The 24,247-nt window shown below is 51.9% G+C and overlaps 2 protein-coding genes across 2 annotated transcripts in view; one reads left to right on the plus strand and one right to left on the minus strand.

The window, feature by feature from the left end:
* Positions 1–4,882: 4,882 nt before the first annotated feature.
* Positions 4,883–24,247, minus strand: part of MAD1L1 (mitotic arrest deficient 1 like 1) — a 366,427-nt gene continuing 347,062 nt past the window's right edge. The window contains exon 19 of the mRNA XM_080353821.1: positions 4,883–4,910. The gene's annotated coding sequence lies outside the window, so the exon portion shown is untranslated. The remainder of the gene's footprint in view (positions 4,911–24,247) is intronic.
* ELFN1 (extracellular leucine rich repeat and fibronectin type III domain containing 1) lies at positions 9,265–12,191 on the plus strand. The gene has a single exon (XM_080354268.1). It carries the CDS (start codon positions 9,271–9,273, stop codon positions 11,659–11,661), a length of 2,391 nt encoding a protein of 796 aa, XP_080210394.1. The 5' UTR covers positions 9,265–9,270; the 3' UTR covers positions 11,662–12,191.

The raw sequence follows: 24,247 nt of genomic DNA on the forward strand, positions 1-24,247 counted from the left end.
TCCCACATCCCTTGACTCCAGCTCCTCCTAGCACTGCAGGGCCCTGGAGGGCACAGTGGGGCTGAACATCTGCCCTTCACGGGGCCAACAAACTAGAGTGGCATGGTTACTTGTTTGCGGCAGAGGTATTTGAGTTTCCAGTGCTAGATGAAGGTATGCCACACACTTTGGAAATGCTCTTTGGTCAGGAGGCTTTACCCTTTGCCCTTGGCAGTGTTACAGGTGAACTTGCTGACTGCTCTTAGCCATCTCAGATTGAGTTGTGTGGCTGGCAACATCATGCCTCTAAGTCATTCCCCTCTTTCCTCTACAGCATCCATTCAAACCTATAATCTCAATTCGCATATGCACATTCAAGTCCATGCAGCTGATAAGGGTGCCTTGGAGACATGGACTGTTCTAGAACAGTTGTGCTCAGGATATATTTTGGATCTTCTAGTGACTCCTGGCCAGAGGGGCCACATGAGGAGTGTCCTTTGAAACTTTAGCAGGAAGGCAAGTGTCTGTGACTACTACTGAAACAACAGACCCACAGCCTATTAAAGTTTTTCTTCTCTAGAAACACAGCATTGGTTTGGTTTGAGACGTCAGGGTTGGAAGTGCTGCAGACAACCTGTCTTGACCTGGGGAAGAGGGTCCCTCTAAGAGCTGACAAACCTGAGCTCTTCCTGCAGAGCCGAGTGCAGGAGCAGGGCTGGCTGAGCTGTGCGTGGAAGGTGGTCATGCTTGGTTTCCTCTGCAATGCTGTTATCCTGAATAAACATTAGATTGGTTTTGGAGAGCTGCCCAGATGATCATTAACCTTCTCGTGGCCCGTGACAGGAAGCCAGCCTGCAGCACTGGGCTAAAATTAGGCCTGTAGGGCACTGGGTCTTGCCAGATGTTGCTATATCTGGGCAGAAACCCTCTTCAAAAAGTGGACAGCCAGGGAGTTCAGCCTTAAGCCGGACTCCCCAGCTCCTGAGGACAAGAGCTATATCATTAAAATCACAAAATAATTTAGGTTGGAAGAGACATCTGGAAGTCTTCTCCAAGCAGAGAAGCAGGACAAACTTTGAAGGTGAACAAGTCAGTGAGAGGTTAGTAGAGTGTTTGCCTACAGCACAGCCATAGCAATTTCTGTGTGCAGGATACTTGCTGATGAGAAGGTGAATTCTTTTTTGCCTACCCAGCAACCATCTTCCAAATAGCAGCAAAGATCTGAGGAAGGATGACAATGCAGCAGAGACAAGGCAAGGTTTAGATTGTCGGTGCTGAGGAACAACAGCAGCTTCTCTTCCCAGTGCGGGGCTGGCTCCCTCCATCACAGCCATGCCGGAAAAACATGCTTTGATCTCCAGCATTATTTAAGGGGGCAAAATGAGGGTTCTGCTTCCACACCAGACCTCTGCTTTCCCCCAGCCTAACATCAGCATAACCACCCCATTATAGAGCTATGATTCAGGCTGATTATTTCTAAGGATGAACCCCCATCAAGTAAATACTAGAAGAGGCTTTCTCCTGTGGAAACACACTTCTCTTATTACTACTGTTGTACCTGAGCAGAGCTCTTAGTTCTCCGCATCCCCTAAAATCTTTTTCCTCTTCACCTTCCTCTACCTCTCCTCCTCTGATTGCATTCCATGGTTCTTGGAGGGCTCAACTGCACTGTCACATCCTGGAGCTGACATTTCATATCTGCCCATGCTGGTGTTTCAGAAGGCTGGTTGAATGCACAAGGTAACCCAGCTGGGCTTAGGACATTGTTCACCAGGAAGATCATTTATGCATTTACTTAAACTCAGTAGAGGGTTTTGCTCAGTGGCCCACAGCAGTGTGTGGTAGGGTTGTCATCTTGATAGACCCTGGAAGCTAAGCAGCATAAGATGGGTGTAAATGGACTCAGACGGCAGACGAGTTAAAAGCAGATTATCTGTATTTCCTGAAATCCCAAGAGCTAACCTATCTTGAAAATGTTGTCATTTTAATCCAGAATTTATTTTGCCATAGAACAAAAAGGTTCCTAAAAATGGTTTGCGCAAACAAGTTTGTTTTGGCCATTCCCAGATTGCAGTGCTGGCTTCAGCCTGGCTGGTGAGGGCACAACGGCTTCAAACTAGGGCTCCCATCAGACACTACAGCACCTGCAAGTTTACAGCTAAACTGGCCTGAATCTCAGCTTCCAGGAGAGATCATAACTTTTCAACCAAAGGTTTCATTTTGCAGAAAGCACATTTTACACCAGAAAACCATTTTACTGGAGAATTCCCCACGTGACCAGCAGCAGAATAAGCTGTCACCTATAGAAATCCATAGTCTGGCTGTTCAAAGGGAAGGCGAGGCGGGAGCCGGGGTGACCCCAGCCCAGGGGCTTCCCTCCCCACCCAGGGTGGTGTCTCCCAGCTCAGGAACACAGCAGGCAAGGTGCTGCCAACACCGACAGGAGATGAACCGTATCCAGGGTCCATCCAAGGAGCCCAGGCAGGAGCAAAAGGAGACAGGGCCAGGGACAGCACTGGACACAAGTTACAGAGCATGTCTGAGGGATCCATCCACAAGATAAGCCACTTACCACACAGGCCTGAAGTCTATCCTGGAGACAGGACCACAAGCAGGACTGGAGACAGACTCACCAACACCAGAGCTTAAGAGAGGACTAAAGACTCAGGGCTGAGCTTATATGGAGCTCCTGAGCCCATGAGCAGAGGGTGTGGGTGGAGACTCCAGGTGAGACTGATCAGGGCCATTAGTGACTTAAGGACCTTGACAAACAGGTGCATTTGAGGCTCCACAGATTGACATTCATTTGGCTACTGCTCTGCAGAAAGTGTCCCATGTCTCCTGCAAAGAGACTGTAAGATGATCCAGCAGCCAGAGAGTCTGTGGACACTGAAGAGCTGTCAGTGTCTTGGTCTCTGTTGACTTATATTCCCCTTGATAAAAACAACCTAGAGAGAGAAACATGGGCCCTGGCACTGTATAAAGCCTGTGAGTGTTGATACACCAGTGATAGTAATGAATAACCCTATATAGAGACCAATTTCTGTTTGTTTCTCCCAGCCCACCCCAGAAAAGTGATTTCTTACCCACCTCTCCCACCTGGCTACTTGGCATCTAGTCCGTGACCTCCCAAGGTCTCAGTAAAAGCTCTGCTGGGTGCGATGCTGGGCACTTCTCACTCAGCCCCACTTTACCTCTCTGCTTCATTCCTCCTTCATCTCTCTCCAAACCTCAGTGGAAAATATATCTCTTCTCCCTTGCCTATTTTTCTTAAATAATAAATAATAGCAGGAGAGAGAGTAGAATTGACTGGAGAACTCTATTATCTAACACTGTGAGGCATTTGGGAATAAGGTTGGGATGTACAAAATGCTGCCTAAACCCCATCTGTGGAGGCAATATTAGTATCACAACCTCTGGATATAAAATTAACTTGAATTTTGCAGGTCTGGGCATCTTTATTATTCAGCATGGTTGTGATTTTGACCAACATCACTCAGCAGGATGCATGTAGCAAACACTAGGAATACGAATGAGCAGAAAAAACTGCCTGGAAGCTTCCTTTTCCCACCTGACATATACAAGATGGTTGTCAAGCCATTTAGGGGAGACTTCATTGCTAATAAATATATTCTCTGCCATCTTGGAGCTGCCTCCTTGGATTATTTTGTGCATAATGAAGAGCCAAGGTTCACCTTAAAATTTGGTGCCTGATAGCTGACTTTTCCCTCCCCACCTCTTTGGTTGACAAAACATTTATCATTTGTAATGTATTGCTCCTGTTTTCCTATGGTTCTCTTTGTAGTGAGGCTCCTTCATTTATTGATAAAATGGCCCAAGTGGCTGTGAAAATGGGTCTAAGAGAGGCTGAACCACTGGAGGTGGAGCAGCTGAAGGAGAATGAAGTTACGGAGATGCAGAAATGCCAAGGCGGGGAGCACTGGTGGGTGTATGCGTGTATACACACGCACACACGCGCCTGCATATTAATCTGGCTCCTTGCCTCCATTCAGTAAATCTAATCCACAGTTTGAAATAACTCACTCAGTAGAATAACAAAATTAGGAATTGAGTGCCAGGACAGCATATTATTATATGTGCTGCCCAGCTCGCTCTCTCTTTACCTACCCAGCCCCCATGGCTGCTTTGTTTGCTTCCTTGCAGCTGCTGCTCTGGTTTAATTTACTGAGATGCCATTAGTCAGGAGATGGAAGTAAAAACTTACCAGCCAGCCTGCACTGGTTTTTGGAGCCCCAGTTTTGCCTTTTCCTTTCCATCTCCCTTGCTGTGGGTTTGCAGCCAGGACAAGGCTGCTGCTGCCCCAGTGCAGGCTGCAGCCCCGTGCGCATCCCAAAATCAGAGAGGTCCCTCTGGGCCGCTGGGTTGGCGATGGGGATCAGGGCTGGGGAAGCAGGGGCAGGTAGGAGTGGAGGACATCGCGGGTCAGGGCTGAGGATCAACAGGGAGAAGGGCAGATCCAGGCTTCAGTAAGGATACTGGAGATGAGGCAACGCGTAGGAGCAGCAAGGAATGCGGGAGTTGTCGTTGCCCCTTTGCTGGCCTCTGTAAGACACAGAAGCCTGACATCATCTCAGCTGGACAAACCATGGCACCTTATGAAAGCTGAAGGGAAATACAGCAGTGTCTGCAGGGTACAGGGAACTGTGCAGGAATGATGTTTCCTGCAGGGTACTAAGCAGGTACCGTGGCCTCCCCATGGACCTGGACTGTTGTCATCATCTGCATGGTGTCAGTGTTTCAAAGTATGGTTTAGATTAAATTCGTTATTTCAGATTGTTGCTATTGCTATTCCACATTACCTTCATTCCTCTCTTTTTCTTCTTTGTCAGTCAATGAAGCAGAACCCCAAATCTCCACTTCCCTGGTTGTTTTTTGCATTGGAGTTGTAGGTGGTTCGTTCTCAGGTAGATCTGTGAAGGGTCAGAGGATGTGGAAAAGTGATGTGCAGTAGTGTTAACAGGATGATAAAACCAGGACAGCTGGGCAAAAACAAGTCAGGCAGGCAGGAGGGTTAAAATACTAGTTCTTCTTAGGGACTTTTATCCAGTCTGTGAGGAAGAGGCAGAGGGATCTCTCCTTGGTTCTCCAGAGCCACATCACAGCTGCAGCAGGTCAGGGACAGCTGCTTTGTTTCTAACCTGCAGGATTCAAACCTGAGACTTCAGAAGCAGAACTGAAAAGGGAGATTAGAGGACAGGCAAAAGGTAGAAAAGGGAAGAAGGAGAAACCTCCTGGATGTCTGCTATCTGCTGCTACAGAGAGATGAGTCGGGAACCACTGAGCACCGCTGCTCCCATCCTGCCTCGCGGGATGCTCGGCGATGGCTGGTGGCGCAGCGCAGACACGCAGGCGTACACCCACGCACACCCGTGTCGGCGTGGTGCTGGGGAGGAGGCTTTCAGAATCCACAAAGATGAACAATTTTTCCTTCCATGCAAAGCAACAAGACGCACTTCTCCACTCCCCAGTCATGTCCTGGCGATCTAATGAAAAGGGAGATAAGCCCCTCTTCCCTCTCTTACATCTCCTTAACGATGTCATTTCTTTCACACTTTGCAAAGCAAATAAACCAGCAAACTACTTGCTTTAATGAACTGAAATTAAACTCAGGCTGCTGATAAAATGCCTTTTCTCCTTTCTGTTTTTGGGGATGACTTGTCTGATAGGCAACATACAGGAAAGAAGACACAAAGGAGGAGCCTTATTGACGGTATTTGAATCATTTACCATCACTCTTCTTCACCCCCAACACCTCCAATTAGATGAGGGAGGCACATGGGTGATGAGAAGGCTACAGGGGATCAGCCTGACAAGGTCCATGAGGGTCTGTCTCTGCTCTTTGCTCACAGGATGGTCCTGCTCCATTAGCTAATGCCCTCAGACACAGGCTGCAGCCCGCAGCCTCCTGAGGAGGGAGCGACAAGAAACCTTCCTCTGCAAGAAAAAGGCTGGTTTGGCTCTGCAAAGCAATCCCAAACAAAAGGTTGCCTGGAGAGGATGGTTGGGTCAAAATGGAAGTTAGAGGAGACAATGAATACTTGCTAAAAATAATATGCCAGGATGCATCATGCCCTGCTGCCTGTGCTGTCTCGGTTTGGCAGGGATTCCCCTGCCTGCGGGATGTCCCCATGATGCACAAGCCCACAGAGGAGGACAGGGAGATGCTCACACCGAGGGCAAGCACTGCAGGGCAGCAGGCAAGGAAAGCACTCTCTGTGCCATCTTAAAGAGACAGCTGTGGCAAGCCACTGCTGATGGCTCTGCAGGACAGGAGTACCCTTGTCCCACACCCTTGGGGACAATGTGCACCCCCACAGGAGGCAGTCTGAGGAGCCAGAGACCAGGCTGGTCCCTGTGGCAGAGGAGAGCGGGCACATCTAGAGTCCAGCTTGCAGCTGGAGGGAAAGTCTCCACCTGCAGCACAACACATCTGCTGGGATTTTCATCTCCCACAGCCCTGTGAAGCGCTATCATTATCTCACGGTACCAGAGAGGAGACTGGAGCACAGAGAGGTTAATTGAGCAGCCCAGTGCCCTGAGGGATGTAGCAGCAGACGGCTCTCAGCCTGGCACTGCAGCCCGTGCTCCCCAGCAGCTGGGGAGGTGGTAAGTGGGGGCACTCACCTGGAGCACCCTGGGGACCACAGTGCCTCTTCTCTTCCTCACTGCCTCCAAGGACTTTACATCAAAATGGGCTGTCAGGTCCTGGCGAAGCATCCAAGTGAAGGGACAGCACATCCTTGTGAATGTGCTCCTGCCAGTGCAGCGGGTCCTGTTCCCCAGAATGGGGTTACCCACAGTATCAGTATCACTGCGGTGATATAAGGGCTTCAGCTGGAGCAGCAACGTAAAAGCATGTGAAGGTCTAGGTTTCTACCCCTACGAAGGAGGACACCTGAGATTCAGCTGCCTGGCCCTCTGCATCCCTTCCAACCAAGCCCCATTTCTAATACACTTTTGAAAAGCCTGGTTTTGTTGAGCCTTCTGCCAAGCATAGCTGGGATAGGACAGCACCAGGCACTGGGGAGGCGGAGAGAGACCTGCAATACTGGAGCAGGGCCCCACAGAAGCATCATCTTAGGGTCGGTACATCTCACCCACACACAACTGCACAACCACCGCAGACAGTACAGCCTGCAAGAAGGGTGTACCGCACACCCTGCCCTACGCGGGGACCCTGGGTGTCTGGTGTTTGGTGTCCTTACAGACTCACCTCCTCAGCAGCTGGTGGTGCAGAGAGCTGATGTGAGAGCAGATCTTGTTATTCATGTAATGGAAACCAAACTGTGCCACTAGGGAATAGACTCATTGCTCACAATCCAGAAAGAACAAATAAACTGTTTTACTGCTTATTATGACTGGCCTGTTTACCAAGGTATAAACTGAATGGTTAACAGGGAGCTCTGCAGTGAAACACAGTCTGCTTCATTGCCTGGTATCGAAAGTGGAAAAGAACCTGGTTTCTTCAGGACAAGGGTGAGGTTATGGCATCTGTCCCTAAACACCCCTTGACAATCAGCCTCATGGAATTTTCAGATGTGCAGCATCCAGCACAGTCTCTTCACTGCCTGGGCACTGAGAAATGGTTTGGAAACCAATTTCTGGGTTTATATTCTTTTGCAAATCCAATAAAAGACAATTCAGATGTAAGATGTGCCCCTGTCTCCTTCATTGATGTCAAAGAAACCACCAGATGTCCAGAAACCTACCAGCTGTGTTTTCAAGTAGTGCTGGTGGTGTCTTCCTTGTGTCCTACAGTCTGCCCTGGGACAAGGAAGACAATCACAGCTCCTGTTCCCAATGCAAGTCCCAAGATAGGCCATGATGTTTTCTCTCCATTTGTGGGCAACTCCATCTCTGCCACAACACCTCACGGCATCTGTCCTACCAGGCTAGAGAGCTGTTTGGCAGCAGAGATGTCCGCGGATGATATTTTCAACCTCTTGCGGAGAAGCATGACCCAGGAGATGCTGATGCGCATGCAGTTCCCTCCTCTCCACTTTTGCTTTCCTGTTTTCCTAAGAAATTACAAAAGGAAGTAGAAGCCACGTAGGTTTGTGTCTAGTGAAGACTCTTCCTGGTCTTCAAACCGCTGTTTCTTACTAGAGGGGAAATCTCCCCACCTCTCCATCATTTCACCCATGAGGGAGAGAGAGGTCTTGGAGATAGGCAGCAAGCCTCAACGGCAGACAAGATCATCGGATGGTGGATGGTCACACTAGTGTGTTTTGTGGTCAAACAGTGCCCTGAAACTACTACTCAGGTTCCCAGAAACAGGACAGGCACTTGATGCGGAGCTTTATCCTAGGCGCCATGCAGCAATGCAGTCAGAGAGACACGGTATCCTCAGTCCGCATCCCCCTCCGTGGGCACCGCCACTGCGCACACCAGCACACGAGACAGTTAGGATTCCCCTCAGCAAAACGCTGCAGCATCAAATCTACATCAGAGCGAGTTGTCTAGACTTCACCTGCTCTCAGCGGAGAGGAACAGACACTTCTGGGGCATCACTCCTCTCCTCATAAGGTAGACACCTAAATAGGTCAGACGAATGGTGCCTTGGATGTACTTTGGTCTCTCCTCTGCCTATAATGTGACGCTGGACAACGTGCTCACAGGATGATGACCTGCATGGTCAGTGACCACCTTCCCTCATGCTGCCAAACACCATTGGCATCAGTACCCAAAAAGACCAAAGGCTCCTTAAAAGGCGGTAGCCGGTTAGAAGGCAAGTGCCTGACGCGAAAAGGGTTGTTGGATGCATCTCCAACACCTCTAAACGCTGTCATTCCTTTCAGTTTAGTTTGTGCTTGTGTTTTGTTTTGTGCAGGTGAGCTGAGAGACCAAGTGGGGACAGCCAGACCCACGGAGCCACGTGGCGATGGGGACCAGTGTCACGATGGGCAGCAAAAAGAAAACGAGGAGAGGTACTCTAAGAAGTGAGAGGAAGGCTCGTCTGTAAGCCAGAGGGACTCCTCCGCACGAGCACCTAACTTCATGACTCCCTCCCCGAGATGCCAGAGACCTGGTGATGTGGGACCAGCCTCAGCCACCCCGGCCTTGGTAGCAGCCCCTGGCCGGTGGCTGCCGAGTACTGTGGGCACCGAGGTCTGCTTTCTCCACGGACGCTTCCCCCCTGTCTCCAAGCCATGAGGAGAAGGGAGAGGCGAGCAAAGCTGCCCAAGAAGCACTAGCCCACGTCTTCCCAGTCCCTGTCCCGCTCCCCGCTTCCAGCAGACCAGGAGCCCCTTCTCCTCGCCACCCTTCCAGATGGCAGGTCGCCGGTGGGCCGCGACGTCAGCCCTCTGCGTCTGCGTGGCAGCTGTCTCGCTCCTGCACAGTAGTGGGGTGCGGGCAGACTGCTGGCTCATTGAGGGGGACAAGGGCTTCGTCTGGTTGGCCATCTGCAGCCAAAACCAGCCCCCCTACGAGTCCATCCCCCAGCAGATCAACAGCACCATCGTGGACTTGCGGCTGAATGACAACAAGATCAAGAGCGTGCAGTACGCCTCGCTCAGCCGCTTCGGCAACCTGACATACCTCAACCTGACGAAGAACGAGATCTCCTACATCGAGGATGGTGCCTTTTCAGGACAGTTCAACCTCCAGGTGCTGCAGCTGGGTTACAACCGCCTGAGGAACCTCACCGAGGGCATCCTCCGGGGCCTGGGGAAGCTGGAGTACCTCTATCTCCAGGCCAACCTCATTGAGTCCGTCACCCCCAATGCCTTCTGGGAGTGCCCCAACATAGTGAACATTGACCTGTCCATGAACAGGATCCAAAGACTCGACAGCAACACTTTTAGGGGCCTAAACAAGCTCTCTGTCTGTGAACTCTACAGTAACCCCTTCTACTGCTCCTGCGAGCTCCTTGGCTTCCTGCAATGGCTGGAGGCCTTCACCAACATGACGCGCACGTACGACCGGATGCAGTGCGACTCCCCGCCCGACTACACGGGCTACTACTTGTTAGGCCAAGGCCGGACTGGCTACCGCAATGCTCTGAGCATGCTCTCTTCCCTTTGCACCGGCGGCTCCTACACTGTGATCCCTCGTTTTATCCCTCCCAGGTACCAGGTGACCACGGCGCCCTCCGAAAGCCCCTGCTCTGAGGAGGACTGCTCCTCTGGTGATGGCACGACCCCCCAGTTTTCCCTCTTCACGCCCATCGGTGAGACGGAGGTGCGCCCCAACATCCAGGTGAAGCATCTCAACCACAACTCGGCCGTCCTCACCGTGCAGATCCCCTACCCCTTCAGCAAGATGTACATCCTCTCCCAGTTCGAAAACGGCTTCTCCTCCATGATCACCAAGCTCAGGAAGAAGGAGGAGAACATCACCGTGAGCAACCTAGTAGCACAAAGAGATTACACCTACTGTGTAGTCTCCGTCCACCAATACTCCAAGTACAACCACACCTGTGTCACCATCACACCCACCAGACCCAGCCGCAAGGAGCCGGTGCCCACCCCTTCCACTGCCACTCATTATATCATGACAATCCTGGGCTGTCTCTTTGGCATGGTGATTGTCCTGGGCGTTGTGTATTACTGTCTCCGGAAGAGGCGCCAGCAGGAGGAGAAGCACAAAAAGGCTGCCGGCAGCATGAAGAAGACCATCATTGAGCTGAAGTATGGGCCAGAAATGGAGACCACCAGCATCACCCAGCTGTCCCAGGGACAGATGCTGGGCGGGGAGACGGTGACCCGCATCCCCTACCTGCCTTCTGCTGGCGAGATCGAGCAGTACAAGCTGATTGACAGCAGCGAGACCCCTAAGGCCACCAAGGGCAACTACATGGAGGTGAGGACAGGCGAGCAGCCAGAGAGGCGAGACTGCGAGCTGTCCCTGCCACCGGACACCCAGAGCTCTGTGGCCGAGATCTCCACCATTGCCAAGGAGGTGGACAAGGTGAACCAGATCATCAACAACTGCATCGATGCCTTGAAATCTGAGTCCACCTCCTTCCAAGGGGTGAAATCGGGGGCAGTCTCCACAGTGGAGCCGCAGCTGGTGCTCTTATCAGAGCAGATCCCCAGCAAGCATGGATTCCTCTCCCCTGTCTACAAGGAAAGCTACAACCACCCTCTCCAGCGGCACCACAGCATGGAGGCGGCCCCCAAACGCTCCAGCACCTCTTCCAGCGGCTCCATACGGAGCCCCAGGTCCTACCGCTCGGAGGGATCGGGCCACAAATCAGAAGCCAAATACATCGAGAAGACGTCCCCCACCACCGACACTATCCTCACTGTGACACCAGCTGCGGCCATCCTGCGGGCAGAGGCGGAGAAGATCCGCCAGTACAGCGAACACCGGCACTCGTACCCCGGCTCGCACCAAGGGGAGCAGCACGACAGCATGGCGGGGCGAAAGCCTTCCATCCTGGAGCCTCTGACTCGTCCTCGCCCCAGAGACCTGGCCTATTCCCAGCTCTCGCCTCAGTATCACAACCTGAGCTACACCTCCAGCCCAGAGTACACCTGCAAACCATCGCACAGCATCTGGGAGCGCTTCAAACTCAACCGCAAGCGGCACAAAGACGAAGAGGAGTATATGGCAGCCGGCCATGCCCTACGCAAAAAGGTCCAGTTTGCCAAAGACGAGGATCTTCATGACATCTTAGACTACTGGAAGGGCGTCTCTGCCCAGCAAAAGTCCTGAGTCCTCACACAACCTGTGACTTAACACACTAACTGGACCAAAAGAAATCCGCAGCAGCTATTTTTATTCAGACTGTCTTTGAAACAAAATAAAATTAAAAAAAAAAAAAAAAAAATAAAAGAGAGAACAAATTATGGAAATCTATAAATATTCTATATAATATATAAAGCGAGATATTGAAATGTCCTCACGTTGGTGAGACGTGCACCAAGTTTGAACACAAACTTTACAAAACAAACTCTTTCATTTTGATTTTTTTTTTAAAAAATAAGAAAAAAAATAAGAAAAAATGGAATATAAAAAGAAAGTGAAAGAGCGGGCAGAGAGCTGAGGTCTGGCGTTCCCAGTATTGCATTGCATGAGTCCCTATTCCGTGATTTTGTGGATTCTTTGTGAACAGTTTGTGTTCTTTCTTCCTTCCGTTCCAAAATCAACAGCAACAAAAACAGCAACAACAACCAAAAAGAGACCAGAAAGAGATCTATCCTTTGGGCTGTTTTTGCAAACGGAGTCTTCCAGTTTAGACTTTTACCCGGTTGAAGGCCCGTTCACATTTTCACTCACTGAGAGGTTTTACCACACATTGCATTGTAAACCGAAGTCATTAATTGTACAGAGAAAATTTCTATATTTGCAATGTTTGCTGTATAATGAGAAAGAGAGAGGAGAAAAAAAAAAGCTATACTACATCTACTAAAAATATATATATATATATATCTATATTCACCTGTTTGTACCAGGTTTTAATCATGGATTTTAGAGAAAGAGATGGAGCTTGGTTTGAAGGACTGTTTTGTTGGTTGGTTGGTGGGTGGTTGGTTGGTTGACACAATATTTTTTTGAGGGGGGAGTGTGTTTGGGTTTTTAAGTGTTTGGTTTTGATTTCTCCCAACAATTGTCTGTGTCTAAGTTCTCATTGCTTCCGTGTTCATGGAGAAAAAAAAGGCACATACCCAGAAAAGCAGAATCCCTCACCTTGTTCCAGGTGGGAGACCATCACCACCAAGAACAGGGAAGGGGATGAGAAGTAAAGGGCTCTTGGTTGAGCAGGTGCCACCAATCAAGGGGATTTCTCCTGCAAATTAAAAGGTATGTCATGTCCCGCTAAACAGCCCTGTCTGGAGAGCAGTGACCCTTGGGGTCAGGGGTGGTTTATCCCCTTATCTTGCAAGATGAGGAGCCAGCGATGGTTTAGCGCAGAAGCCCTCTTGCAGCTCTCCAGAGAAGAACGTCACTGAGAGACGACACTAAACATGTGCCCATATTACAGCTTGACCATATTGAGAGCACGGGCTCTGGCTTAGGGATCCTGCCCCTCACTCCTGGGACTTCCACCACCTGCAGTTCCATGTCCTGCAGTTTCTCTCCTCCTCGGATAACCCCAAATGAAGCTGCAGCCTCAGGCGCTGCCCCAGGCCAGTCCAGCTCCCCTTGGGGAGCCCCTGAGCACCCCTTGGGACACCGCGTCTGGAAGGGAAGGAGGTGGTTTTGTGTCCATGTCTGGTGTCCACCCAAGCAGCCACATGCCCCTCAAACATTACTGGCCAATGCATGTCCAAGACTCAATAGCTTTTTGCTCCACCTCTAAAATACTCATAGATGATGCCCTGCTCATGGAGTGAGGAGGAGTAGGAGGGTGTGGAGGCTGTGAAGGCAATCCCAGGCCATGCTGGTGGTGAAAGGACACAATTTTGCCCCAGTTAGCTCCAGCTGAGTCACAAGCCTCTGTGTCTCATTAGGGCCACAGTAGGGTTGGGGAGTGGTCTGCTCCCCCATGGGGTGCGTGAAAGCTCAGTGAGGCAGTGCAGTGTGGCAATGAGTTCCCCAAATGCAGCCCTTTGGGGTCCTGCTGCTTCCCTTGCATCCTGCTCACAAACCTCTTTGGATGGACATCCTTGGTCCTGACAGATGAGCACTAGGGCCCAGAAGCAAACCATATCCCATCCTGTTATTTCACTATTTCAAAGTGGATTTTGACAGGTATTCTTGCAAAAGGTTATGTTTGTTCAGAAAAGAGCCGAGCTAGGAAGACACGGAACAGGCTGGGAAGTGCACAAGTTCATTCCCAATGCTTATTTGTGTAGACAACAAACCATTAGCAGGGTTTCATAATAAAAGGCAGGCAATTTCCCCAGGAATCTATTCACTCTGCATGAGCAAAGACACATTTCTCCGCCTCCTCCTGGTGCCCCAGGTCCTGCCCACAGCATGCAGCTTCCCAGGGCTGCATCTTCCAGCGAGCGGGACCTGGAAAGGGGAGCTGAGGAACACTCCACTCTTGTCCCATGACATTATGGTGGTTCCCTCCCCAAATTTCAGCTGTAGCACCTGGATCAAAGCAAACCCTTCAGCTGAACCCACCTTCTCTTGCAAACCCCAAGTGCCTCCTGGAGAAACAGGAGCTGGTCAGCGAGGATGGATGGGGGAAATGGTGGTGGGACCTCGCGGTGCTGTTTCATGGTCTCAGAGGGTTCCTCAGCAAGAGGCTGGGGCGGTCAAAGGCAGTGGCAGTTCATGAGTTATTTTGGGCTCAGATGCACCATTGATGGCACTCACTGACAGACACCGAAAGACTTTCCTCAGTCACTCCGCCGCGTTGACACCAGTTCCCACACCAGTTTGGAAATGACACCGTGACCATCTCTGGGGCTGCAAGAGGGATGGCACAACCCACAGAGCGGAACCCCTCGCTGGGGAGGCGGCAGCACTCAGCAGCACGTTCATCTCTTTACCTGGGGCAAGCCATTGTGCTCCTTTCTGCCTCTGTTTCCTCCTCTGCAAAATGCTTCCTTGTGGCACTGAGAGCATAGGCTGGTTGGGGAGGCTTAATTAATTAATTGCTTGTCTCTGAAGTCCGTTAAGCTCCTAGAATAAAAGCCACTACAGAAATGCAAAGTTGTTAGTGGCACAAAACAGCAGGGGCAGATGAAATCAAAGCCTGATTCTGTTTTCAGACCAGGATTTCACTGGTCATAAACCAACAGAGACTGACATGGGAAATGTGATATGGCAGCGCTGGCCTGTCCAAATTAAACACTTCCCAGATGCAAACTCTCTGCAACTGGAGAAAAGGAGGGTTAGAAAAGGTCTAGGCCCCTCCATCTCCAAGGCATCTCTCCAAGGGAGGTACCTGCACATGCAGCATCCCATACCCCATAGCTGGTGACACCTCACCATGGGTCTCAGAGACCTCCAGATGGCTCCTTGGGTGAAGAAGTGATGGCCATGCTGCTGAGCACCTTGCAGCATCCTTGCCCTCCCTCCAAGATAGGGTGCAGCCATGGTCCACATCCTTTGGCATGAGATGCCACAAGATGAGCTGATGAAAAAGCCAGGCAAGGAAAGGCAAGAAGTCCCACTGTCCCCGAGAGCCACTGCCCCGTGCATGGACCTCCTGGGTGCCTCTGCACAGGGCCTGGTGAGCTCTGCCCACGGCATCCTCCATCCTCCCGAGGCAGCTGCTTTACAAACCCCTCCAAGGGTAGAAGTAGAATTTCACCACCTGTGACACGTTGGGTGCTTTTCATCTTTATCTTGTCTCCTGTTCAACCATCGAAGCTCTCAAGCTGCTTCTGCAAAGAGGAATGTATCCTTCTCCAGCCAGGCTATTCCTATTGCCCCAAATCTACTGAAAGTAAGAGAGTTCCCCACCAAGCAGAAAGGAGGGGGCACAGGAAAGACGCATCCGAGTGAAGAAGAGAGGAGGCCAGGGGAAACATTTCTCCTTCGTTTTGTCCCAGCCTAAGGGGCAACGGGGACCAGTGGCCAGGAGCCAGCATAGAAAACTGCTGCCAGGGCTGAGAGCTGGAGGCTCCGGGATCCCACCTCCTACAGAAGCCTGGGCTCTGCCACTGGAGAGCATGAACAAAGGGAAGGGAAAAGTAAGAGAGGGAGAAAGATGAAAGGCAGGGAGAGGCGTGCAGTGCAGAGGCAGGAGAAGGCAGAGGCGGTGCGAGCAGCTGTGCCCAGCACGGGACAGGCAGCAGCCCCTGGAGAGCCCAGTGAAGGCATCGAGCAAAGCTGCTCGGAGACAGAACTTCTTTAAGAGAGAGCAGTTGTTTCCCTGCGGCGATGAAACAGAGCAAAGGAGCAGAGACCTGTCGCTGTTTCTGCCACGCACTGCTCTGAGAAGTGTTCTCGCTGGCTGAGGTCAGAGGGAGCCGTGGCTGCTCCTGGGAAATGCTCCTGGAGGCTTTGAGGGCAGCTGCCCATGGCCACACTGAGCTGTCCCCTCTCCAGGATGCCCCGATGAGCCCCGAAGGAAGGAGCACCCCTGCAGCACAGGGTCCCCAGGCTGCCTGCAGGCACAGGGGGGGTGACCTGCACTGCTCGCTGGGCGGTGGCACTAAGGCTGCCAGTGCCCCTGCAGCCATCTCTCTTCCAGCCCTGCTGATGCTCATGGGTCAGCCCACACATCCACATGCCCAGGGCCACCGGAGAGCCAGGGGCAGAGCAGGGACCTGGGCACAAGCTCCAGCAGCCAGGGCAGCTCCCACTGCCTGCACGCTTCCCGCAACCCCAGCTAATCCCCCCTCCAAATGCTCCCCTCTGTCGCGCTTCTAGATCAACCCTTCCTTTGGGTTTTGGCGAACTGAGATCCCCATTGCCCAAGACCGCCCAAACTCCTCACCATGGTGTACGCAGCGCTGCGGAAACCAGGAGCTGCAACATGAACCCCAGCGGTCACGCATTTTCTGCAGCCTGGCTGCCTGTCACGCTCCAGAGCAACAAATCACCTCGTTTGCAGGAGAGGGGAGTTAGCATGGGTGGGGGACAGCGGGGTGGAGGTGTCACCCACAAACCCTGTGGGTGAGGGGGGTCTGGGCAGACCACATGCTGCGGAGGGGTGTGTTGCGGCGCTGCTGGCCCGGACCCGAAAGCAGCGGATCGATGAGGGTGACGGAAGCCAGCACGCACTGCATTGGGCTATTTTTAGCGCAGGCGGCAGAGCAGGAGTTTGGGAGCCCAAGTCAGAATTTATTTCCATCTGTGAGTGCTCGTCAGGGGGAAGGTGGAGAACGCGCTGCCCGGGCGCAGCAGATCCCTCCCGGCCTGTTCTGGGACTGGCTCACCTTGGCTTCGGCTCCTCGTCGGTGCACCCCGTGTCCCTCTCCTCCGCAGTGCCCCGTGGGGACAGTGCCACCACCCCGAGGCTTGGAGCTGTGAACAGGTGGATGCACATGGACATGGGACAGTGCCACCACCCCGAGGCTTGGAGCTGTGAACAGGTGGATGCACATGGACACGGGACAGGGACAGAGCAGAGGGGATGGGCTTCATGGGGTGAAGGGGTTATTTGGGAAATAACCCTGCTTTAAATGTGCAGGGCGTGCGAGGAGGTCTGTGCCAGGCAGGTGTGGGCCCCAGTGGTGCCCCAGCCTCGTCCTCCAGTTCCTCCCTCCCCATTTACTCACCACAGGCATCACGCAGCCCTAAGCTGGTTTTCCTGGGTGTCTGGAGATGAAATTGTTCTGTAGACAGAGATGTATAGCACATTTCTGTTCCTTCATCTCCAAACCGCTGCTGCCAGCCGATGCCCCGAGGCGCTGAAGCTGCTGGTGGGTGGTGCTGGAGAAACCAACCCAACAGCTGCTCCTTGGCTCATATCAGTGACTTTGGCTTCACTTGAATTTACTTACACCCTGCTTTTTCACTCCTGCTTTGTGTCATACCCTTAGTTCTACCCCCAGCACCCCCAGAAGGGTGGCAGAGATCTTCCAAGTGCTTCAGAGTTTTGCTCATTCCCACCTTCCCCCGTCAGTATTTAATGAAGGGAAAACATCTGATCCAGAATGAAACCAGTTTTCTGGGCTCAATTTCTTCTCTGCGAGGGATGAGAAGACAGAGAAGCATCAGGGATGTAGATTTTCACCACATGGGGAATAGCCAAGCAGGATGCTACTTTGCACTCTAGTTTTGCTGCCCCATCTTTTGGTCCAAACTGGATGTGAATGTGCCCGTTTCCCCCCCCGTGCGACTTCTCTGTCCCTGCAGAGTAACCAACAGAGTCTGCCAAGTCTCTGAGTTTGCCTGTGTGTGTCTTTAAATAATTCAACGGGAACATTAATGACACAGGGTGCACTGTTGTTCCTGAATGTGCCGACCGCTTCTCACATCCCACCAACATCTGTTTTCTCAGGCTCAGCTCAGCTGTCTGGAAACAGCCATTTGCTGCTCACCTTTACTTGCCTCACCATTAAAGAGCTCATTAATGTTCTCCATCCTTGCTTTCTTTGGGACTAAAAGATTTCCATTTCTGTCTTTTGTCAGCTTTCTCATGTTTTATATCCTGTCCTCTCTCCACCGTGAAATGCCCCTTTCTAATGAGCTCTTCTCTCCTGGTCCATTTTTTCCATTAAGCTACACCAGCGCTGACCCCCACGTTGTCTTGCTCATCTCCTGGGCTCTATTCTGGGTCTCTAATGTTCTTCAGTGTTTTCAGCTGTGAAAGGAAGCACTCAGCACCACATACAACATCCACACCTTCTTCCCACCCCACTCACCTTCCTTGCAGCTCCCCAGCCCTCCGGTCTGGCTCATCCAACCACAGGGTCCAGCATTGACAGCCTCCCCATCCTTGCGCCAGCCAGCTTGCCCTGATCTGCAGGGCTGTGATGGGATGCTGCAAAGGTTGTGCGTGCTGCCTGCAGCTCGTCTCTGCAGGGGCCTTCTCAAACCTTTTCCTCTCTCTCAGCATCGCTTTTACATGGCAGAGCTCTCCTCAGGCATCTGCCCCGCAATCAAGAGCTCCCCAGCCCATCCAAGTGCCAGGAGTACCTCTCTGGGTACCACGAAAGCTCGTCCGTGGTCTCCTAAGTAAACACTGGCACTCTTCATGCCATGCAGCTAAATTAATAAATCTAATTCCACCACATTTGTAGCCAAGACACTATGGTTCCCATTCCCTGCTGTTGGGACTTAAAGCCTGTTTCTCCCAAATATTGCCCTGTGGGATTTGTGTTGCAGTCAGATGGAAGGAGCGGGAGCAGAGCTGCTGTTGGGACTTGCTCCAAGGATCTGAGAGAGCCAGCAATGCCCTGGCCAAGTGGCCACGGAGCCCATGGGCACGAACCATCTGCCACTGTCCACCTGAAACATCGCTGATGTGCTCAGCTCAGGCTGACAACTGGTTTGTGTGCATAAAAGCTGTTGTGTTTTGGGTTTTTTTTCCCCCCCTAGCCATCTCAGGTGTTGCAATAAGAGATATTACCTCTCCATACAAACCTGATCTCGATTATATTCTTAGATCATTCTGGCTGTAACAACACTACCACCCACTACAGAGTTCACACACGTACGTCTCTGCCTGGGAAATCCCGGCCAGAAATGTGCATGAGAAATCCTTCGAGCGCTGAGAGCTGACAAGTGCCTGAGCTGCTCCACAGCCTCCTCCAGCCTTGCAGGGTGATCATGGCCCCTAAAAGACAGTCAAATGCAGACACTGGGGCTTGGGGTAAGACATGCACCAGGAGCCTGGCAGCAGAGGCTGGGGAGAGCAGGGTGAGCTGAGACGTGGGCTGGTTTCTGATCTCCCATCCTGGAGACCAGAGGGTTGCCAGCACCAGCTGTCGGGAGAGTGGGGAAGCAGAGATGGAGGTGCTGGAGCAGAGCCGAGAGCTGCCCCTCACCACCTGAGATGGTCAAACCCTTTCTGATACAGCCAGGAGGGTCCTCTGGCTGAGGGGATGGAGAAGTCCCTGCCCAGGCTGGCTTTGGAGAACAGCACACGCAGAAGAGACTGTCCGAGGCTGTGGAGGACTCAGGCACCGATCACCGCTCTGGTGATCACCGCTCACAAACCCTCCTTTGGATAACTGGTCTTTCACCCTTTCCCAGAGAAGAAACCAAACCAGCACGAAGCAGAGTAGGAAGATGCCAATAAGGCGGAGGAGACAGCTTATCCAGGGAGCTAATTTAGCTGGAAGGAACAGGGAAGGTTGCAAGATGTTCCCCTATTAAGAAAGAAAAATAAATATGCAAGAGCAAGAAGGCAGAGGTTGAAGTGCCTGTGGGGACGTGATGCAGCAGCATTTGATTTTAAGAAGCCAAAGCAGAGATGGGGCAGATGCTGGACCCAGAACAAAGAACATTTCATCCCAGCACTGAGGGGCAATGGTTAGGATGAGTCTTGCAGAGACCTGGAAACCACAGAGGTGAGTGAGTTGTAAGCAGTACCGCATTTAAACTGAGCAGAATGCATGAAACCAGATAATGTAATTGGAAGGGTTATTCAAACTGAATATTCAAAGGGAAAAATAAAACATTGCAGGGAAAATAATAATACTTAGCACTTGTTATGTGCTTAGCACCTTCAAAAGCTGGTCAGCCATTAACTGATTGCTCCTCTGCTAAGTCCAAAGGCCAATAAAAAGGGATGGTTCATTTAGTTATTTCACAGCTGAGCTTCTCAATAAGGCATGAAGAAGAGATTGCTACTCTCCAACATGCTGGTAAATAAACAGTTGGAAGTAGGAAAACACAACATCATCTCAGCACTCGGTCACAGCTCCTTGCTCAGCTCCCTCCTTCTTTACCTCCAGCTTGTCCAGACCAGACCCAGCTGGAGCTTGGCTGGGGAGCCTTCCATGCATGAGGCAAGGTCTCCAACAATTCCAAAACTTGGTGTCTCCAAACCGGGAACTGCCCCGTGCCAGTGTCTCCATGAGACTGGATGGGGCATCCATAGGGCAGGAGTGTGGCCATTTTGGATGGGGTGGGTGATGTGGGCTCAGAGACCCCAACTGCGCAGCCCTGCTGCTTTGGCAAGCGCAGAGGCTGGAGGAACAAACAGCCTTTTGAACAGCAATAACGATGGAGGTATCCCGTGTTTGTTTTGCTTAAAAAGTAAAGGGTTCCTTTTGTGTTGGATGAGCAAGCGCTTTGGTAAACGCTGCAGAGAAAACAAGACACAGTTGCAGCTCGGTGATTTCCAGCCTTTTCTTGGCAGCGGCAGGAGGGGCTGGCAAGCACCCGAGCGGCTGCCCCCCTGCACCCCCACATTGTCCAGGAGACACCGAGGGTCTGGGGGCTGCTCCTGCTCAGACCCAAAGGAAAACAGCTGGGAAGAGGAAACTCTCACTAGGACGGAGCCATTCAGCCCCAACACGGGTGAACAATGAACCCATGGAACACCAAGTGCTACTAGAGGCTTCGCTTTGTGCCCTAGGTGCTGGGTCCCTCACTCTGCACCAGCAGCTGCTGTGGCTGGTGTGTGCTGCCCAAATCAGCCGGACCTGCCAGCACTGCCTGTCACGCAGCCCTGGGGCTGAAAACCCTTCTTATTGCCAGCCCAGCAAGGTCTCCAGCTCACCCATGAGCTACCGGGGCAGCTCACGGGAGAGGACAATGGTTCACCCACGACCTGCCCAACCCCGGCAGCAGAGAAGAGCTCCTAGAAGATGCCAGGGAGCTATTTCCCCATCTCACTGCTGGGTGATCCAAGACGGATCCTGCAGCTTTATAGATGTACAAGTTTTCATCTCTGAAAGTATTTGCTGGGCTAAAATACATCTTCCCCCAGAGCAGACCAGAGTCCAGGGCTGAGCTCAGCTTTGCTGGGACACATCCAGCAGCAGCAGTGCCACCATCAAAAGCCTTTGGTGGAGATGGGTTGAGGGATGTCGTGTTCCTCTGGCTTTTTGCCCCAGGCACTGCCTCCTGCTCTCTCAGCTGGGCTTTGTGTTTTCTTTCTTGAGGTTTTATTCTGAAGTGAAACGCTCCCCATCTCCAACGCTAGCACAGCCCTGTGGACCCTCTGATGGGAGGATAAGTCGGGTGAGAGTGGGAGGAGGTGAGCAGGGACTCCTCAAAACAGTGTTACCACTAAGTGCCTCTCCCCTGAGGCGGATTTTGCCTGAGCGAGACGCATGGGTCAGGACCTTGATGATTTACAGTGCGCTCAGCATCCTCCTCATCGTCTGCGGGACCTGGAGAAGATGCTGAGTGCAGAGAGAGCAGCAACCTTGTCAGGTCGCTAACACGTGTTTCTGACCGGAGGAAATTCGGGATGTGTGCTAAGGATGCCATGTGAACTTCTGCTAAATGCTCACGTACAGCTGGGCAGCAGATCTATGGACTGTGCAAGATACTGATGATTTTCCTCTGCCTGTTTTTGGCATAACGAAGCCCAATGGGTGTGTATAAACAAAGCCAGCATCTCTCTCGCTGGACCTCATGCATCATTTATAGCCAGCTTTTCCATGGCACGAGAAACATTTACATATGCCAGCATTAATTCCGAACGCCACTTCAAAGCCATCTCTGTCTAATGAACCCCATGCGCTATGCACAGCAAATTCCACCCGAAAAATAATTAGCAACACACGCCACCAAAGCATTACGAGGGGAGCGCTGCACGCCACCTGCTGAAGCAAAATGAATGCCTGATTTATTTATTTTTTCCCACTTTTTAGCAACATTCAGGTGCTGACTCAAAGCTGTGCTCTGTTCTCAGCTTTGTAGGGCCCTGGGAAGTGTCATGTTCCTGCTCTGCTTTCCGGGCTGGGGCTACGATTGATTTGGGGGGTTTATATGTTTTTCTTACATCATGACCGGACAGAACTGTGCTGATTTATCCGTGCCGGGGGTGCCGGCTGGGATTTGGGGTGCAGGCAGCTCTATGTCCCTTCCCCAAAGCTGCACGTCCCCAGGCTTTTGGGATGCTGGCACCTCCTCAGCAGAGCCGCAGACTGATGGCTGGGACCTGGTCTGCAGAGCCTTTAACTCCCGACTTGCATCAGCCTCATTGAGAAAATAAAGAGAAATCGGAGAAGAGATCAAGAGGTTACGGTGTCCCTACCAGCCATGGGTGCTCCCAGCCCATGAACAGGGAACTGAGCTGGCTTTAACCAAATTATCTGTACTAGCGCTGCACATGGCGGGAGGAGCAGCATGTTTTGCCCAAGGCCCGACATGGTGGCATCACTGTTCGAGACTCAGGTCACAAACCAGCGTGGGAGAGGGACAGCGGCCAAACCTGGGAGGTGACCATGGGCACGGGGTGATTCTGGGATCCCCAGTTTCCCCAGGTCCCGTCCTCCTCGAGCGAGGAAGATGCTCCGCAGGGCGCTCAGCCCCGTGCTGCATTCCTGTGTTTCTCTCCTGTACCAAACCACGGCAATTCAAACTGTCAGTCTCTGCTTGCCAGGATGCAAGGGGTTAAACTGTTCTTCCTATGCAAATTAGGCTTAATTAATCCTTTTCATCAGTTGCAAATATACCTTCTGAACCCTATTAAAAACATGAATATGCAAATTCAGACCTTTTTTAATACTCATTTTCAAGGACTTGGAGTCAGGCTTGATTATTCGATTCCCGTTAACAGCCTGTAAAACCTGGTGCAAAATTTAATTTCCATTTTAAGTTACCAAAAAAAACTATGAATCTGTTGGTAATTAAGCTAATTACAGTGTTACACTAAAGAGGAGACAAACAAGGAGGACAAGATCATTCATTACATTTAACACCGGTAACAGGACCTGGGGACTGTGTAAGGCCGGAGTGAACACTGAAGCCAGGATACAGCAGTGATGGAGATGGGGTGTGTGGGGGGAGACTGTGGTTTTTGGGTGGCCTGGTGCCTTCCTCACCTTGGGAACCTCTCTACATCAGCCCCATGAGCCATCCTCCTCCTCCTCCTCCTAAGGAGAGAAGCTAGGAAGAGGAGGTAGAGCCCGGCTGGATGGGTGCTGTAGGTGTTGTGGGGTCCCTGCACAAAGCCAGAACTCGTTTGGGGTTTCAAAGCAACCTGTAGAACCAACCTATCTACCAGTGCAACCCACGCAGGTGGGACTTCCATCCTCCCTGAGCACTATCTCTATATTAAAACTATCCGTGTGGGGTGCAGAGCGGCCACCAGCTGAACTGGAAGCACAGGGGAGGAGACGGGTCCCGCAGACGGGGGCTGCACGTCCTGCTCCCTCCGAGCAGCTGTGATCCTGCCCTCGCCAGCAAAGAGCAGTGACCTCCCAAAAGCTGACGGCTCCCTTTGCACAAGCGAGGTACAGCACCTGATCCCCTGCAGCTCATGAGCTCCCAGCACACGTTGGGAGGTATCAACCAAACCAACTCACCCTACACCACTCAAACCTCCCTTGGGGTCACCATTGGGCTGGGCAGTCAGTGCTGGTGGCTCCCGACTTGCCCATCAACCTTCTCGTGCCTCCCAGTTCTGCCTGCATGTAATTAAATAAAAAGTGCCGCCGTAGACTGTTAATTATGGTTTACCACCACAGCGATCCCGTAAAGTCAGTCATTAGCATGCCTAGGATCTATTCTGCATTGGTGTTTCCTAAAGAGTTAGCAAAGTTAACGAGTGATTTGTCAGAGCTCTAATCCTCACCTCGGGGCTGGTGGCTAAGAATGGCAGCGATGCCATGGTGGGCTCAGCCCCACGACCCGGGTGGAAGCACCCAGGTGATGCTCTGCCCACGAGGCCAGGGCTGGCTGTCCGGGATACTGCTGCAGTGGGCAGCATTGGCACGAAGTGTCACCTACATGCTGGCGTTACCTACAGACTCACCCAAAGACATCTGTCATTGGCAGGATGGATCCACCCAAGAGAACGGTGCTTTCTGGGGACGCTTTT

The sequence above is a fragment of the Nesoenas mayeri genome, assembly GCF_963082525.1.
Source record: "Nesoenas mayeri genome assembly, chromosome: 15".
Classification (NCBI taxonomy): domain Eukaryota; kingdom Metazoa; phylum Chordata; class Aves; order Columbiformes; family Columbidae; genus Nesoenas; species Nesoenas mayeri.

Excerpts from the sequence above, each read along its gene's own strand:
- ELFN1 (XM_080354268.1), top strand. The coding sequence starts at position 9,271 with ATGGCAGGTCGCCGGTGGGCCGCGACGTCAGCCCTCTGCGTCTGCGTG.